Source organism: Hipposideros armiger, unplaced genomic scaffold (assembly GCF_001890085.2).
Source record: "Hipposideros armiger isolate ML-2016 unplaced genomic scaffold, ASM189008v1 scaffold_477, whole genome shotgun sequence".
Lineage (NCBI taxonomy): Eukaryota > Metazoa > Chordata > Mammalia > Chiroptera > Hipposideridae > Hipposideros > Hipposideros armiger.
The window spans coordinates 66,289-81,161 of record NW_017731827.1 but is presented as its reverse complement, the minus strand read 5'-3'; the positions used below and the strand labels follow the sequence as shown (position 1 = coordinate 81,161).

General features: G+C 51.1%; 1 protein-coding gene across 2 annotated transcripts in view; it reads left to right on the top strand.

Moving 5' to 3' along the window:
• The window catches only part of CAPZB (capping actin protein of muscle Z-line subunit beta), a 129,786-nt gene that overhangs the window by 75,713 nt on the left and 39,200 nt on the right, over positions 1–14,873 (top strand). For both annotated transcript variants that reach the window (XM_019666689.1, XM_019666688.1), the window contains exon 3: positions 13,770–13,891. In XM_019666689.1, the coding sequence (XP_019522234.1) occupies positions 13,770–13,891 (122 nt within the window). The remainder of the gene's footprint in view (positions 1–13,769; positions 13,892–14,873) is intronic.

The window sequence follows — 14,873 nt, the reverse complement described above, 5'->3', positions numbered from 1 at the left end:
AAGATTGTGCACAGACCTGCACTAAACGTCATGACGTCCCAAAAAGAAGAGTATCCATGTGGGTGTTGGCTGTTTGGGGAAAACCACGGCTTCCGCTTTCAGCACTTGGGAGTCAAATAGGCAAGTGTTTCCTCTGGCTGGAGCAGGGGAATATCGTTTTTCTCTTTTATTACAGGTCATCTGCTCATGTGCAGGAAGGATATTTCCATTGGAAATACTCGTGAAAGTGCCATGTAATACATGCAAACGAAAAATGCAGTCCCTAGGTCTGAGAGGTTGTTTAGTTTTCTCCCCTGAATTGTGTTTCTGCCTTAAAAACCTGTTGGCAGGAGAGTTTTCCTGCGGGCTGTGGGAAGACCCTTAGGAAGGAGGAAGTCCAGCCTGCCTTCTTCCAGGCCAGGTGGCCCTCTTCTGTTCCTTAGGGGATCCCTGGGACCACAGAAGAGGTGGCAAGGGACAAGACGTGTTTCATTCTTGGGGAGAGGGTCAAGCAGAATTCGAGCTTGTTGGTTACCCACTGGTTTCTACATTCTTTCCATTCCGGAGTTTTGCTGATGCCCCGTGGGCTCTGCAGACCTTTCCCCGGTTACAGGGCCTCCCAGCTGTGTGCACAGCTCTTCTGCCCGAATTTCTGCCCTTTTGTGTTTGTGTTTAAAATTCCATCTTTCCAAAATGTTTGCCACTCAGCAGGTCTCCTTGAAAGCCCCCACTTGTGTTTGGGAAACTTTTTTCCTTTTCAGTTTTTATTTTGCCTGTGTACAGGAAATTTAAGTCTCTTTGGGCTTATTGGTGCACGTGTTCTTTGGTCATTTTTTTGTTACCCATGATGTGTGTATCTCGCTGTGGCATTGGGAGATGGCCGTGGGTGCTCCCGATGTCTGCACGGTTGTAATTTCCAGGTGGGTGAGGGACTAGAGTATCATCTGGGTTTTACTCTGGGCAAAATGAACAAAAGAGTGTTGTCCTCCTGTGGTTCTGTTTAATGGAAGCACTTTAAGAAGGGACCTGACCTCAGGAAGGATCAGGGCACTGCAGCAGGAGGCTGAGCTCTTCCGAGATGAAGTGGATACTTGATTCTTGTCAATTGAGACTGAAATGCACAAAGGGCCCTCCTTGGCCTTGCCCTCATCAAATTTTCTAGTAGGAGGCCTATCTAGCTCCAGCATGTCAGGAACTATATGGCGTCCTGTTTCTGGTGGACCCCAGAGAGCAGTGTTTCATGAGAGCTTGGAGGTCTGAAGAGGATCTCTCAAAGTTAGGTCCTACCTTCTGGCTGATGAGACATCAGAGTGAGTTGGAGAGAGGTTCCACTTCCCCAGGACCGGAAGAGGCAGAAGGCTTTTCCTTTCCGGGAGCTGCCAGGAAGCCCTGTGCGGGTTGGCTGGCACCAGCCCTGGATGAGGAGTGCCTGGGTCACCTGCTTAGAGCACATCTGGTCGGGAAGCGGATTAAAAATACTTAAGGAGAGCTCAGCCTGCTTTCCCTGACACTTGAAACAGGCCAGGAATGTGAGCCGGTGTGGAGGAGCCTGTGAGGCTGACAGGCAGGAGCCTGGGGTTTCTGATGCCTGTCCATTACAATCCACTGATGGTGTGCTAGCTGCCAGGGAGGAGGCCTCAGATAAATGAAGGGGACACTGAGGTTGATAGAGGTCTAGGCCGTGGACAGTAGGAAGACTGGACCTCTTCAGTGACTAGGACTGGTGTCGGGGCTCCAAGGGGCAGGAGATTGATCACTCCTGGAAGACAGAAGTCATTTGGGTTCCGGGTACAAATGAAGAAGCTTCCTGAGAACTTTAAACTTGAACATGGGACTCAGGGGAGAAGCTCGTACGGTCACAGCCTTTTCCTCCTTCCCCATGTTGTGGGTAATCGTTCCTGCCGCCGTGTGTGCCTGTGTCCTAGGCCGTGCGCCTCGGAGGTAGGCCCAGGTCGCAGTCCGTTTGGGATCTCACACAGCGCATGTTTCCTTTTGTTTCTGTTTTTGGAAGAATGTCACAAACTTTTGATTAGCTCATAAAGCCATTTCCTGGATGGTTATAACGATGATAAATACATAGACAAAGTCTTGAACTAGGAAGCTTTGCAGGCTCTTAAAACTAACATAAGCCTTACTGGTCATCTAGTCTAGTGGTTTTCAGACATTTTTTTTAAATCAGCGGAGCTCTCTTTTCAAACGAAATCTTATATAAAACATGACTGAAACGGACAGTGGCGGGTCCAGGCTTCCTGCCTTACTCTTGTCACCCTGAGCCCCTCGCTCTCCACCAGCACCCTCCAGGCACCTCTTCTCTGCCATAAAACCCGTCTTGTTCCGAGACAAGGAAACTGAGGACCGGGGCAGCTGCGGCTCATCCAGCGACCCGGCCCCGTTTCACTGCAGACTCACCTCTGGCTTCCAGGCTGCGATGCATCCCCTACAACGTGCTGCATTCATGCATTTTAATGCAGGAAAGCTCTGGGTTATGAACCAGTAGTCAGATTGAACCAGTAGTCAGATCGCTCCAACTGAGAGTGAAGAGAAAGTGACAGTGCCCCTGGTTCCTGACGCCCACTTTTTACTCACCTGAACTTAAGTCACGGAACTTATGCATATCTGCTCAAACCTCAATTTTTTTGTGTTCGCATTGAACTTAGGGTTCCCTGGATATACCTGTGCTCTCCATCTGGAATATTCTCTCAATTCGCTTTTTCTTAAAACAGTAGCTTTATGGAGATATAATTAATGTGCTATAAAATGCACCCTTTTAAAGCGAACAATTCGGTGGGGGTATTTTAGCGTCTTCACAGAGTAGGGAGCCGTCAGCATTCAGCATTGTACACGGCACCCCTCTGACCCGATGGGCGCCCTTCTGCACCTCAGTCCCGCAGGCGTCTTTCGACCTGCTTGGCACTTTTTATAATTCAGCTCGGATGTTAGCTCATCCAGACACCTTCCCCAGTGTCCCCGCTCCCCCAGAAGCTCTGGGCGACTGTCCTCTTTGTTCCCCTAGCACCCAGCACTTGCCCTGTCCTTCACACAGAGCACGTTGGTGCTTCATTTGTGCCCCTCTCTCCTCTTGGACTTGGAGCTCCTTGAGGGTGGGGACACTGTTTAATCCCTTGGACAGTGAGGTGGATTTTACCTGGAGCCACAACTTTGAGTTTTGCTTTCTAGCGAGCCAAAGTGGAAAAACCGACGCACTCTCGATCCTGGAAAACCCAGCTAACAAAGGGGACCCTCGGCTTGCTCCTGAATGGAGCTGACTTCTCCCCCAGCAGGAAGAATTCACAGCTTTTTCTTTGTCCGTGCGCAGTCATCTTCTCTGGATGAGTCAGTGAAATTAGAACAAAACCTGATGAGACATCCATCAGTGGAAGGAATCCAGTGTGAAACATTGTGGCCGGCCAGCCAGGGTGAGTTCTGAGCTGAGGGAGAAAAAAGAAAAGCCGCCAGCTTGTTGTACGGTCACGTAATGGAGTGCGTAGTGCTGAGCACCCACAGGGCACCACCAGCTCCACTGAAAGGAGCCAGCAGCGTCCCTGGAGTATTGGTGGATGCTGGGCCTGAGCGTGTGAGGAGGGTATATGGCGGAAGGAGCCAGGCCTCTGGTCTGTGACTCAGTGGCCGCGTGGCTCTGAGCCCCTGCTGCTGCTTCACCAGGTCATTGGCCTCCCGGGTGGCTCTGAGGACCCCTGGGGTGAGGAGGGCCCGGCCTGGCATCAGCCCACTCGATGGGATTGCTTGGGTCTGTGGAGACGCACTGACTCTGGAATCCTCCTCGCTCGTCTTGGGATCTAAGGAAACGTCATGTGCTCCCAGGGTGTTTTGTGGGCCTTCGAAATCAAAACTGCTTCCCGAGTTGCCATCGCCCGTGTTTGGCCCCGCTTTGTGATTCCTTTCAGCACGCTGTCCCTTTACTGCCAATTGAACCCACGTGATTACCCTGGAGTGTCCCCTCCCCTGTGACACATGGATGACTGACTATCCAGTGGCCTGCGCTCCTCGGCCATGGGGAGCCTCCCGGATCAGTGGTAAAGGGCCGTGGTTTCTGCACCCCTCTGGTTGAGGACTTCCCCATCACGGCCTTACTGTGTATACTTCCATGGTGCTAGCCCCTTCGCGGCTCCAAAGAAGGTCTAATTAACGTGGAGGTTTTACACACACGCTTTAGAAAGCCTGAGGCCGGGCCTACACCATTTCATCCAGTGATGAAATGGGCCGGTTTTTCCATTACCCGCCCGCGTTAGACCTCACTGCTTTCCTAAACCTCGGGCGGTTTTTAGGAGAGAGGTTTGCACTGACCTAATCGTGTGAAACCCCTCTTTTGCCAAGTACTTCTCTCTGCTCCCCTTCAGTTGATGATTCTTTCAGCTTAAATATTTTTGTCCCTGGGTTACTTGCCAGGCAACATGCTAGAGGTACCTGGCCCCGGCTGAGTGGCTGAGGGCTCCAGCTCTGGTGGGGGTGGCGGAGTTGCACGGGTTTTATTGGATTCTGGCACTAAGATAGAGGGTGGCGATCCCCTGCCCACGCAGTTACAGTCTTAGCCGGAAGACCATGCTATAAATGAGTCGTTATCATGTATTTTTACCTGTTCTTTCCCCAAAAAAGATTTGAGGTGACAAAAGAATGCAGCCAATACAACAATACTTTACCAACCTTGACTGAGAAAGCCGGCCCGACGGCCGTCCTGGAAGAGGACCACAGCTCTGTCCCCGCTGTCACAGGGAAGGCTGTCGCTGGGCTTCTGGAGGTGCCTCTCGGAGTGTGAGGCCAGGCCCAGCCCCCAGGCTTCTGCAGGGTGGCCGTCCACACCCTTTGGGTGCAAGAGCTTGAGCCTCCCTCCACCTTGGGGTACCGGTGGCCACAGTGGTGCAGTGCCATCCCCGGGCATCGGTGTGTCTCACCCCACCCACCCATCCTGCCCTCCCTCCCATCTCTAGGAGAGGCACTGGGGAACATTTGGGGAGCTGGCTTCCCCCCAAGACACGCATGGACTTCGAAAGATCAGAACTCAACCTGAGTGTCCCACTTTCCTGCAATTCAGCACGATCCCTCCAACACTTAGGAGACCCTGCCAGCCCTGCACTGGGGAAAGACTCCGTCCTGGATCTGTGACACCTGGACCGCGCCTTGTATGGCGCTGCAGGAGCGTGAACGAGAGTCGAGCAGTGCTGGGAACTTGCGGAAGAGGTGTCCCTTGAAGGATCCTGAGAGTCATTAGGTGTCGTTGGGGCGAAGAATGGGTGTTCCTGGTGGAGAGACTGTCCAGTGCTGGGTTGGGGGGCCGGGATGCCGGTCAGCAGGAAGACGGCGGTGGGGGGCTGGGGCCGACTAGTGAGCCTCCCTGCTTGCTGTCCTCTGGCTGAGGTGATTGCCTGCCTCATGTGTGGCAGCTTCTAATACCAGCCTGGTGGCTGCGCGCAGTTCTCAGCACCAAGTCCGAGGCTAGATCTGGCGAGTGCTCTGCCTCCGGCTTCCGCTTGTGTGTTGTGCTCTGTCCCTCGGGACCAGGCCTTAATTAGGAGGTGCAGGCGGCTTGGAAAGACCTTGTGTTCCCGCTGCAGACGCGGAAGAGTGGTGCTCCTGGCCAGGGAATGGTTAATGTCGTCAGGCCCCAGCGTGTTCCATCCCCTTCAGGGAAGCGTAAGGTTACACGTGGACAAGGGGAGCCTTGTGTGTGCCGGGGGTTGACTCATATAGTGATTTTAATTTCTCCTTTCAATTTGTCTTCTCTTTGTTCTGCCCCTTCCTTTGGAAAACCTTCTGGCCTCTTATTCCAGGCTGCAAGCTTCCAAAAGCAGCGATTTGCGATTTGCGTGTTGAGTATGAATGGCCGAAACCTAGCCCAGGAAGTTTGCCTTTGTTTGTTATTTATCTTTGGAGTGGTTGGGGTACCTGCCTAAGAAAAGAAAGGGAGTGGGGCCTTATTTTTCCTTGAGAAAGCTCTTTATTAATGGCATGTGAAAGAATGATTTCTAAGTAGAAGAAAACACATGTTGGTCAGAAATGGTTCCCTGACATTGGTCCCCGTTGGCCAGCTTCGTTTGGGTTTAGACCCTAAGTGACTGGAATCCCAGCCAACAGCCGTGCACTCTCCAAAAGTGAGTACTTCGTCTGCCGAGTGCACACGATTTGTGAACCCGCGTCTCCAGCCTCAGGGCATGGCTCACTCACAGCTTAGTAATTGGGAAATTGCTTCTTATATTTAGTACGTACATTAGCATGTTCTCATTCGTGACATACCTTACAATGTACAGTCTTCCAGTGAAGAATAATACAGCCTGGGCCTTTCCTTAAAAGGGTCTCGTTCTCAGAGCTGGCTGGTAGCGTGATCAGAAGAGAGGCTGGCTCTCATATCGTACGACACCCCCCAGCATGTACATCCATAATAAACATTGTACATTTAATCCTGTTGGGAGGGCTGGATCTGAAATAATGGGGGGGGGCACACCCCTTGTGCATGTGGTTGGGGATGGAGGGCTGAGAGGCCTTCAGTTCAGCAGGTTCAAGTGCCCGTTTCTCGCCAGGCTCTGCTGGGTGCTGGGCGCAGGGGCCCTGCCCGCAGCCCCTTCCAGGGGCTGGCTCCCTGGGTCTGCTCTGGCCTGGCGCCTGAGAGGGGAGGCTTTGGTCCATGCAGACCCAGCGTTCACCTCAATTTGCCTCTTCTCTCCTCTTTCCTCTGAGCCCGACTGGATGGAGGAAGCCTTGTTGGCCGGTGGGTCCCATGCTTTGGAAGAACTGGGTCAGAGTTTTTCGTCTGTCCCCTCCAGAAGGACAGATGCCAGTTGCACTCTCCCTATAGTGACCAACCAGGTCCTGGGTCATGCAGGGCACTAGCCTCACCTCAGAGTTAGGTGCTCAGTAACATCAGCTTGTTGGGTCTTTATCCTGTGGTGACATGTTTGATGCCTCCCGGAATGGCTCCTTGTGGCTGGAGTGTGCTTTGTGAGAGCAGGGCCTCATGTGTCCATCTTGTCTGCTGCTGAATCGTGGCCCCTAACACGTGCCTGGCGTGGGCACTCAGCATTTCTTGAGTGGAATGAATTTCTCTTTGAGGCAAGTGCTGTAGACCCCAGCTCTGAGATTTAGGAAGTTTGCACTCAGCCAGAAAGGAGAGACCGAGGCTTTGAACTCGTGTTTGATTTTGAGGTTGGTGTTTACCAGAATGCCACACTATATAGATTGTTTCTGACACTAGTGTGTGTCGCTAAAAACACTTTTCTTTTTTATTTTCATTTATATATAAAGAAAGGAAAGTTTTGGGCCTTGGGAAAAATGAAAGGAACAGACTGTAAGCAGAGACCTCTGCTGGCCACCGGGAGGGGGCTCAGTGGCCTGGCCCGTTGCAGCCTCCTGGGAGTGGGGCCAGCCCAGGCTCTGCCCTGCCATGATTTCACCAGCGTTTCTCATCTGAATGTGCGACCCAGTGCACAGGGTCTGGTTTTGATTGTTATCTCTCCGGTGGCGGGCTCTCAGCCAGCGGGCAGATCAAAAGGTGGAATGCGTTCATTTGCCCATTTTTTAAAAAACCGAGGTACAAGGGTGCACTTCTTAAAGACAGGGGCGCCGTGGATTCGATTATCCATGGAGTTGAACTGGTCTGGCTTTTGTGCTTTTTTTAAGGGTTCATCTCAAGTTTCTTTTTCTGGTTGAACAATTTTTTTCAACATTAATAACTAATGGAGAAGGGAAGAGGCAAAGTAGAACCATATGGCAGCACAAACGCAAACCTCACTTGTGGCCGGAAACGTCTGATTTGTATCTCTTTTCATGTGATCAGCTGTTGGGTTAGATAGTAGAAAAGTATTCAGTGTGGGGGCAACAGCAAGAGTGGATGTGATTTTTTTTTTTTAACCTAGCTGTATGTGTCTCACATGTCCTTTCTTAGACATGGGCTAGTAGCTCTGTGACTGTGGGCAAGTTATTTCTCTAAGGCCCTGTTCCCACCTTCTTTAAAATAGGAATGGTAACTGGAGATACACACACACACACACACACACACACACGCGCACACGCACACACGCGCGCGCGGCTGTTGTGAGGGTTAAAGGAGGTGATACAGGTAGAGTTGACAGTACCATGGTGCCTGATACGCACTCCCAGGTGCTGGCTGTTGGCATCCTTCTCATTGTTATTAAGGTGTCACCTGACGTGGTTGCTAGTGACCTCCTAACCTCTTCCTTCCTTCTGCCCAAGTTCATGATCGAGGTCCAGCCCTATCTTTCCAGCGATCCACTGGACTGGTGAGCCAGGCGAGGATGTCAGTGATGGACGGCATGGGGGTTCCTGCTCCCTGGGATGTTGTGGCAGTGCAGAAATTGATGGGGCCCCGCACTTCACTTGCAGACCCAACAGCAGATACACTGCCCTGGCCAGTACAGCGTTGTTTATTATTCCATGTCACTTGGAATGAAGTTTAAATCCCCCCAACAGCCCGGATTGGTCTGCCACCTTTGGTGCTATCTGAACACTCCTTCCAAAAGCTGTTAAGCAGTTCAGATGGGTAATTTGGACAGAAACCATTCGCCCCGGGGCATCAGCACCAGCCGCGTATCCTCGCAGAGGCCCTCTGTGGCTTGGGAAATAGCAGAGCCGATTAAACACGCACCTCGGAGTGAAATCTCAGCTTTGTCTGGACTTGTTCTTTCTTTTAAATTGCTGTGCAAACTCATGATCTGTGTGACTTAATGTGATTTCTTCCACTGTTCTAAGCTTTTGACATGACTAGGAGGAGGGGGTAGGGTTGGGGATGAGTGTGGGGCAGGGGGCGGCCGTTTAACTAATTGACTAGATTGCAGAGGTGAACTGCCATTATTCTGGGTTTGTAATGTGACCTCAGATCACAGGATTAATACCCGTTTTCTCAGAAGTCTGCAAACACCCACCTTGGCGTGTGTGTCGCTGGGCTGGGTCTAAGAGGACCGGTCTCAGCCCCTGTAGAGAATATTAAGTAACGAGGAAGGAGTAGAATGATCGCTGGTGGCAGTATTAGAACAGCCTCCCCACAGCATTTGGGATTCAGTTGACATCAGTGTCACTATAAGAATTCCAAAGAATGTGACATCTTGATAAAGACGGAGTTTGGGCTAGGCCCTAAAGGGTGGTAGGACTTAGGAGAGGAATGGGGATAGGGTGCCAGATTTAGCAAATAGAAATATATGTCCCGTGTAACATTTGAGACATATTGACACTAAAATATTTATCGTATATCTGAAATTAAAATTTAACTGGCCAATCTGTTCTTTGTATCCAGCAGCCCTAACTGGGGAGAGTTTTAAGTAGAAGAATGCACGTGCAAACGTGCATGTTCAGGGAGCAGGGAGTAAGGTGTGGTGGTTTGAGAGGGTTCAGGTGGAAGTGGTGGGGTGGGAGTAAGACAGGTCGGGAGGCGGTGCCGAGTCGTCACCACCACACCCTTGGGCAGCTGCTCTCGTGCACAAACGGCAGGCACACCGTGTAGCCCACACTTTGGATTCCCCGTGATGACAGTTAGATTATTCCTCCAGAGCATTTTATCTTTGATCACAGAAACAGGATTGGTGGAGGGAGATAGAATACAAAAGTATGGCCCACCTTCAGCATTTATCCAGAAGGTGAAAACTGTACCTGCTTGGGTTAAGAGCCTGTCAGCCATGTCACGTCCCAGGTGCTTTGCACAGTAGGGCAGATCATATGCCATTCATGCATTCGCTTTCTTTTTCTGTACGCTGGCCTAATTTTTTTTTTTTTTTTTTTTTTTTTTTTTTTTTGCTCAGCTCGGGCTGACTCGAACCACTGTTGCTCAGAGCTCAAACTCTTGAGCGAGCTCTTAACCAACTGAGCCACTCAGCCGGCCCTAGGCCTAATTTTTTGAGCAACAGTTTAGATGTGTGTTTGCCTGAGGTTGGTTAGCACCTGTCCGTGACTTTGGGAAGTCGGGGCGCAGCCCTTCAAGGATGGCTGGATCTAGGGGCTCAGATACTAACATCACAGGGGCCTCTCGTTGCTCAGAAGCTCAGGCAGGTGCCCTCCTTGTGCGCACTGCAGCGCATGATGCTCACCCCCATCCACCCCAGCTGCCCTGGCAGAGGAAGGGAGAGCCAGGCCTCCCCGTAGCTCCTGGGGAAAACTCCCGGGAGAGCCCCTTCCCAGGCTAGGCCCAGCAGCAGGCCGAGGCCCTTCCATGGCCTCAGGCAGCGGTGGAGTGGGTATCAGCCTTGCCCCAGCTACATGGAATCAAGAGCTTTGTGACTAGAAAAGGAAAGGCAGGCCGGGCAGGTGACGGGGTAGCTGTTGGTGACAGCTGGCATCACAGACCCACCCCTTGCACTGTTGCCGTAGTCAGCTTTGTCTGTGCTTCAAAGGACGTGAGTTACCAAGTGAGCGGAGTGGGATCCCTTCTGGTCCATTTTGGTGATCTGATCTGCTTGGAGACGCAGGGCTGGCCGGGTCTCATTTTCTAGACCAATGGCTACCATGTTCTTTTTTCTTTTCTTTTTTTTTTAATTTCACAGGCCAGAAACATCAAAACAAAGAGGAGTAGGTCATTGGCTTGCCAACCTTTAAAACAAAACCAAAATGAACCTGTGATTTCATAGCATTAAGGGACATCTTAACACCCCCCCAAAAAGGCATTCTCCAAATAAGGGATGAATACGTTAAACCATATGAAGAAGTGAACGTCATTTAGGTGATAGTGTTTCTTTACCTGAAGTGTTTTCACTGGAGCCGTGAGACTCATACAGACCAGGGATGGGGCTCACCTGCTGTGTTTATCGTGTGGCTGGTTAGCAGCAGAGCAGAGGCTGGAAGCCGGGTCCCTTGCGTCTCAGCCTTGCCGTTGTGCTCCTCGAGGTCATATACTAATCAAATACCAGGACTTCAATTAAAACTCCAGTTCCTTTTGTCTGGTGCTTTTCTACCACATCATGATTCATAGTTGCGGATGCGTGGTTGGAACCACAAGTGAAATTGGTCATTGGTGTCATCAAAGTTCAGTTCTTGACAACAAACTCTTTTCTTACTGCACACCCATTTCCTAACTTAAAAATAAGGCCGATTGGTATTGGGAGGCTGCGTGTTGTAAACTGCTCCCTCCCCAAATATATGGAGCACTGCCAAGGGCACTGGGGGTGCAGCCACGTTCAGATTGAAGTTACTGCCCAGTCATGTCTACATTCCTAGTGAGGGAGATGGGCAACAAGTAAAGAAAAAATACAGCTTCAGTTGGTGTGAGTGCTAGCAAGAAATTATTCAGATAATCTTGATCCGTGGATTCACCTCTTGGATAGGAGTGAAGTCATGCCCCTTTTATACCAAACTATCTTGCAAGCCTGTCTGTGTTGGGGGACTTAGCTGCGAGCAACATGACTGGTGGGAAAGGGGGAGCAGGTGGCTGCAGGCGGAACTGGGGTTAAGAATGGGGTTCCCAGGGGTGCATTTTAATCCAGCACTTGAAGCAGTGTGGTGAATTCAGGGGTGATCTAGGCTGGTGTGGCCACCTGAGACAGATAGCCGATGGCAGTGAGTATAAAGGAGGACAGCAGGGGTGTAAATACATCAGCTGCTAAGGTGCGTGCTTTTCCCAGTGATGGGCAACATACTCAACACCAATGCATTTTCTCATGTGACCTCCCCCCACCAAATCACAGTGGGTTGGTTTTTATTATCCCCACTTTACAGGTAAGGAATTCCAGCCTTAGTAGAAAAATAAAATGACTTGCCCAAGGTCAAGGGCCAGTAAGTAGTAGAGTCAGGAAGCCTAATTTCAGAGCCTGATTACTTAGTCTCTGCTATAATCCAAGATGCCCAAGATAAATCAGGCCAATAGTATCAGGACCCCAACAAGTTAGATTGGGTTCTAGACAGAAGTCAGGGCCCAACAGTTAAGCCAAGGCAGCAGCCAACAAGTAACTAGTGGCAGTTAGGGAGACAGAGGCTAGGACGTTATCAGCAGGAACATGGGTGCCCAGGGTGGCTTCACTGGCCCAGCCACAGGAAAGCAAGACCGCTTTTAGGTCTCAGCTGCTTTGGGTGGAAGCTGTTAAAATCCTCCTTGCCTTGGCCAGCACTTCTTCCAGGTTCTGGCCATCATAGCTGAGCAGGGGTGGAGTGGGAGGGAGTTATTTGTCACCAGCATGTGCCTTTGGCATGCACGGTCTTCCTCTCAGCGGTCTATTAAACCAGTGTTACAGTCAGAAAGGGGCATCATTGTTGCTTCTCGTGTGGGCCTTGGGCACCTTAATGCCTCTGGGCTTCATTCAGTTTTCTAATCTGTAAAATGGGGAAGATATGTAATTACTTCACAGGATAAGAGTGAGCTTAAAGCAGTTAATGTGCCATATGTCAAGGGCCTGGCCTGGTGCGTGGTACGCTGTAGACACTTGGAAATGGCAGGGGGGTTGATACAATCATCACTGAAACCACCTTTGGAAAGAGCCCCATTGAGGGAAAAAATAGCCCCATTTTTGTTCCTGTCTGTTTGTTTGATGGAGAGGAGTACACGGGTGGGTGTTGCATGGAGACGGGATTCTGAAAATAACCAGGTTGAATCCAGGGGTTGGTGGTGTGTATGTCTCTTGGGGTCTAGATGACCGATGCTGCTCCGTGTATAAGAACTTGGTCATTTCACTGAGACCAGAATGGATGTGAACTCTAAGGCAGGATAACCGCCGTACAGTTGTGCCAGACGGGGCCTTCCTGATAGGCTGAGGGTCAGCAGAGTGCCCACAGCGGCTGGGTGGTCTCTGAGGTGGCGACGTTCCCTGTCCGTCTTTCTGATGGCTGAAAAGGTCTGCCAGAGGAGCACAGAGCCTGGTGTAGCTGTTAGCCCCTCTGGAGGGCTGCTCTTCTGGGTGTCCTCGCCACATGATGTAACTTTTCCATTTGGGAGGGTTATTGGTGCTGTTGGCAGCCACTGGCCTGGTAAACGATATGGTGGGGCCTCTGTAAACCCAGGCCCATGAAACGAATAAGTCAGCACACTGAAAATATAGCATGGAAGTGACTCAAGCCTGAAGGAATCCATTTCTGAAAGTGCTGCCATCCCTTCCTGGAATATTTTGGTGGAAATTGATGTTTCAGTTGGGAGGAGGAGGCCAGCGGCCTGGTCACCAGCAGGGCCACATGTCACATTCAGCGGCAGCGGCCCTGGAATTCAGCCCTGCTCACCCCAGACCCCGTGGCCTTCCGTCTCAGTGAGGTGGCCCCAGGTGGCTCACCCTGAGATAAGCCAGCCGGAGCTCCGCACTGTGGGAAGCTGGTGTGACGCTACCTTTGCAGCAGGTGAGGGTGACTCTACAAGCCAGCCAACCTGGTCATGCTTGGCCGGGGGCCTGGAAAGTGTTGGAAACTCCACCCAGTGTGGGAGCCTGTGGGATTTCCCCACCGTGGACCAGTTACTCTTCTCAGTGTTCTGTGGATTCCTGTGTGTTTTAAATGTTTGCCTTCTTCTCCGGACTTCAGCTTATCCTTTGCCCACCAGGGACCAATACCAAGCATAGACACACTTAAATGTACTAGACCACCCCGGCGACCAGGTAATTAAAGCTGCACGCAGGTTTGGAAGGAAAGCTGCATTGGAGATCACGCTTCGCTGTAATTCAAGAACAGGCTTCTTTATAGGGGGACCCAGTTGGTGTCAGACACATGTGGAAAAGAACAGAACAGGCCCATAATTCTGGCAGGGCACCAAGGGCCAGATGTTAAATATGCTGACCGTGATCTGGCTGCAGTTGCCGTTAGCCAGCCTCGGTCTGATGTGTTATTTTAACCCCTGTTTCTGCCTTTTCCTTTCTCTCTGCCAGGTCCCCAGTCTATGTGAAGATCTCCTGTCTTCTGTTGACCAGCCCCTGAAAATCGCCAGAGACAAGGTGGTGGGAAAGGACTACCTTTTGTGTGACTACAACAGAGATGGGGACTCGTATAGGTGAGCTCCTGCCCTGAGAGAGCACAGGCCTGCCAGCCACACCCCGGGCAGCCAGACCACCTGCCGTGACGGCAGGATCACTGAGCTTCTTTCTTCACATTTGTCCTTCTGCTAGTTCTTCCTCCCTCTCTCCCTCCCTCCCTCCTTCCCTTCCTTCCACCCATCCTTCCATGCAGCCAATCAGTAGGGGCTGTGGAGCGCCTCCAGCAAGTGCTGGCGATTCAGCAGTGAACAGAAGGCCCTGCACTGGCGGAGCTTACAGTCTAATGGGAGAGGGATGTTGTTAGAAGACAGGGAGCTGTTTCACTGTGATTCATTAAGTCAGGTAAAGGGCAGGGTACAAGGTGTGGATGTGATGGAGGCCCTGAGCACCTGGGGAGCCTGGGGGGCTAAGGAGCATTTGAATGTAGCAAATATGCAGATTGTCAAGCAAATATGCAACTCGACTTTCTCTTTACATCACCGTGCTGAGGGCTTGGAATAACTGAGTTGACATTAATCCCTACCCTGAGGGATCACGGGTCTGAACAGGAGATGTACGTAGTAGCTGATTACTGTATGATGTGATTCGTGCAGCCAGTGTCAGGCTTATTCAGGGTTTGAGGGTGGCATAGAAGAGAGCATGGTTGAATCCAGGAGGACTTCCTGGAGGAGGTGATGTCTGAACTAGGTTTTTAGGAGTTCTTCCTATTAAGAGAGATTGGGAATCCCAGAGCCAGTCTGGCATTTCTGTGATGGATTCCTATAGTCAGTGCCTTGAATAATGGTGAAGGAACAGTCTGCTCTGGATTTACTTAGAGCCCGCAGAACCTGGGCTGAATCTGGAAGCTTCAGCCTAATGCTCTTTTTTGGGGAGTGGGGTGTCGGGGTCAGAGAAGTGGAGCAGGAAAAAATATCTGAAGTCAGCGACGTGGGCTCCAAACCAGCGCTGCTCCCTGTAGCAGTGGAGACTCTGACAAATTACTTGCTATCTTTCATTTCC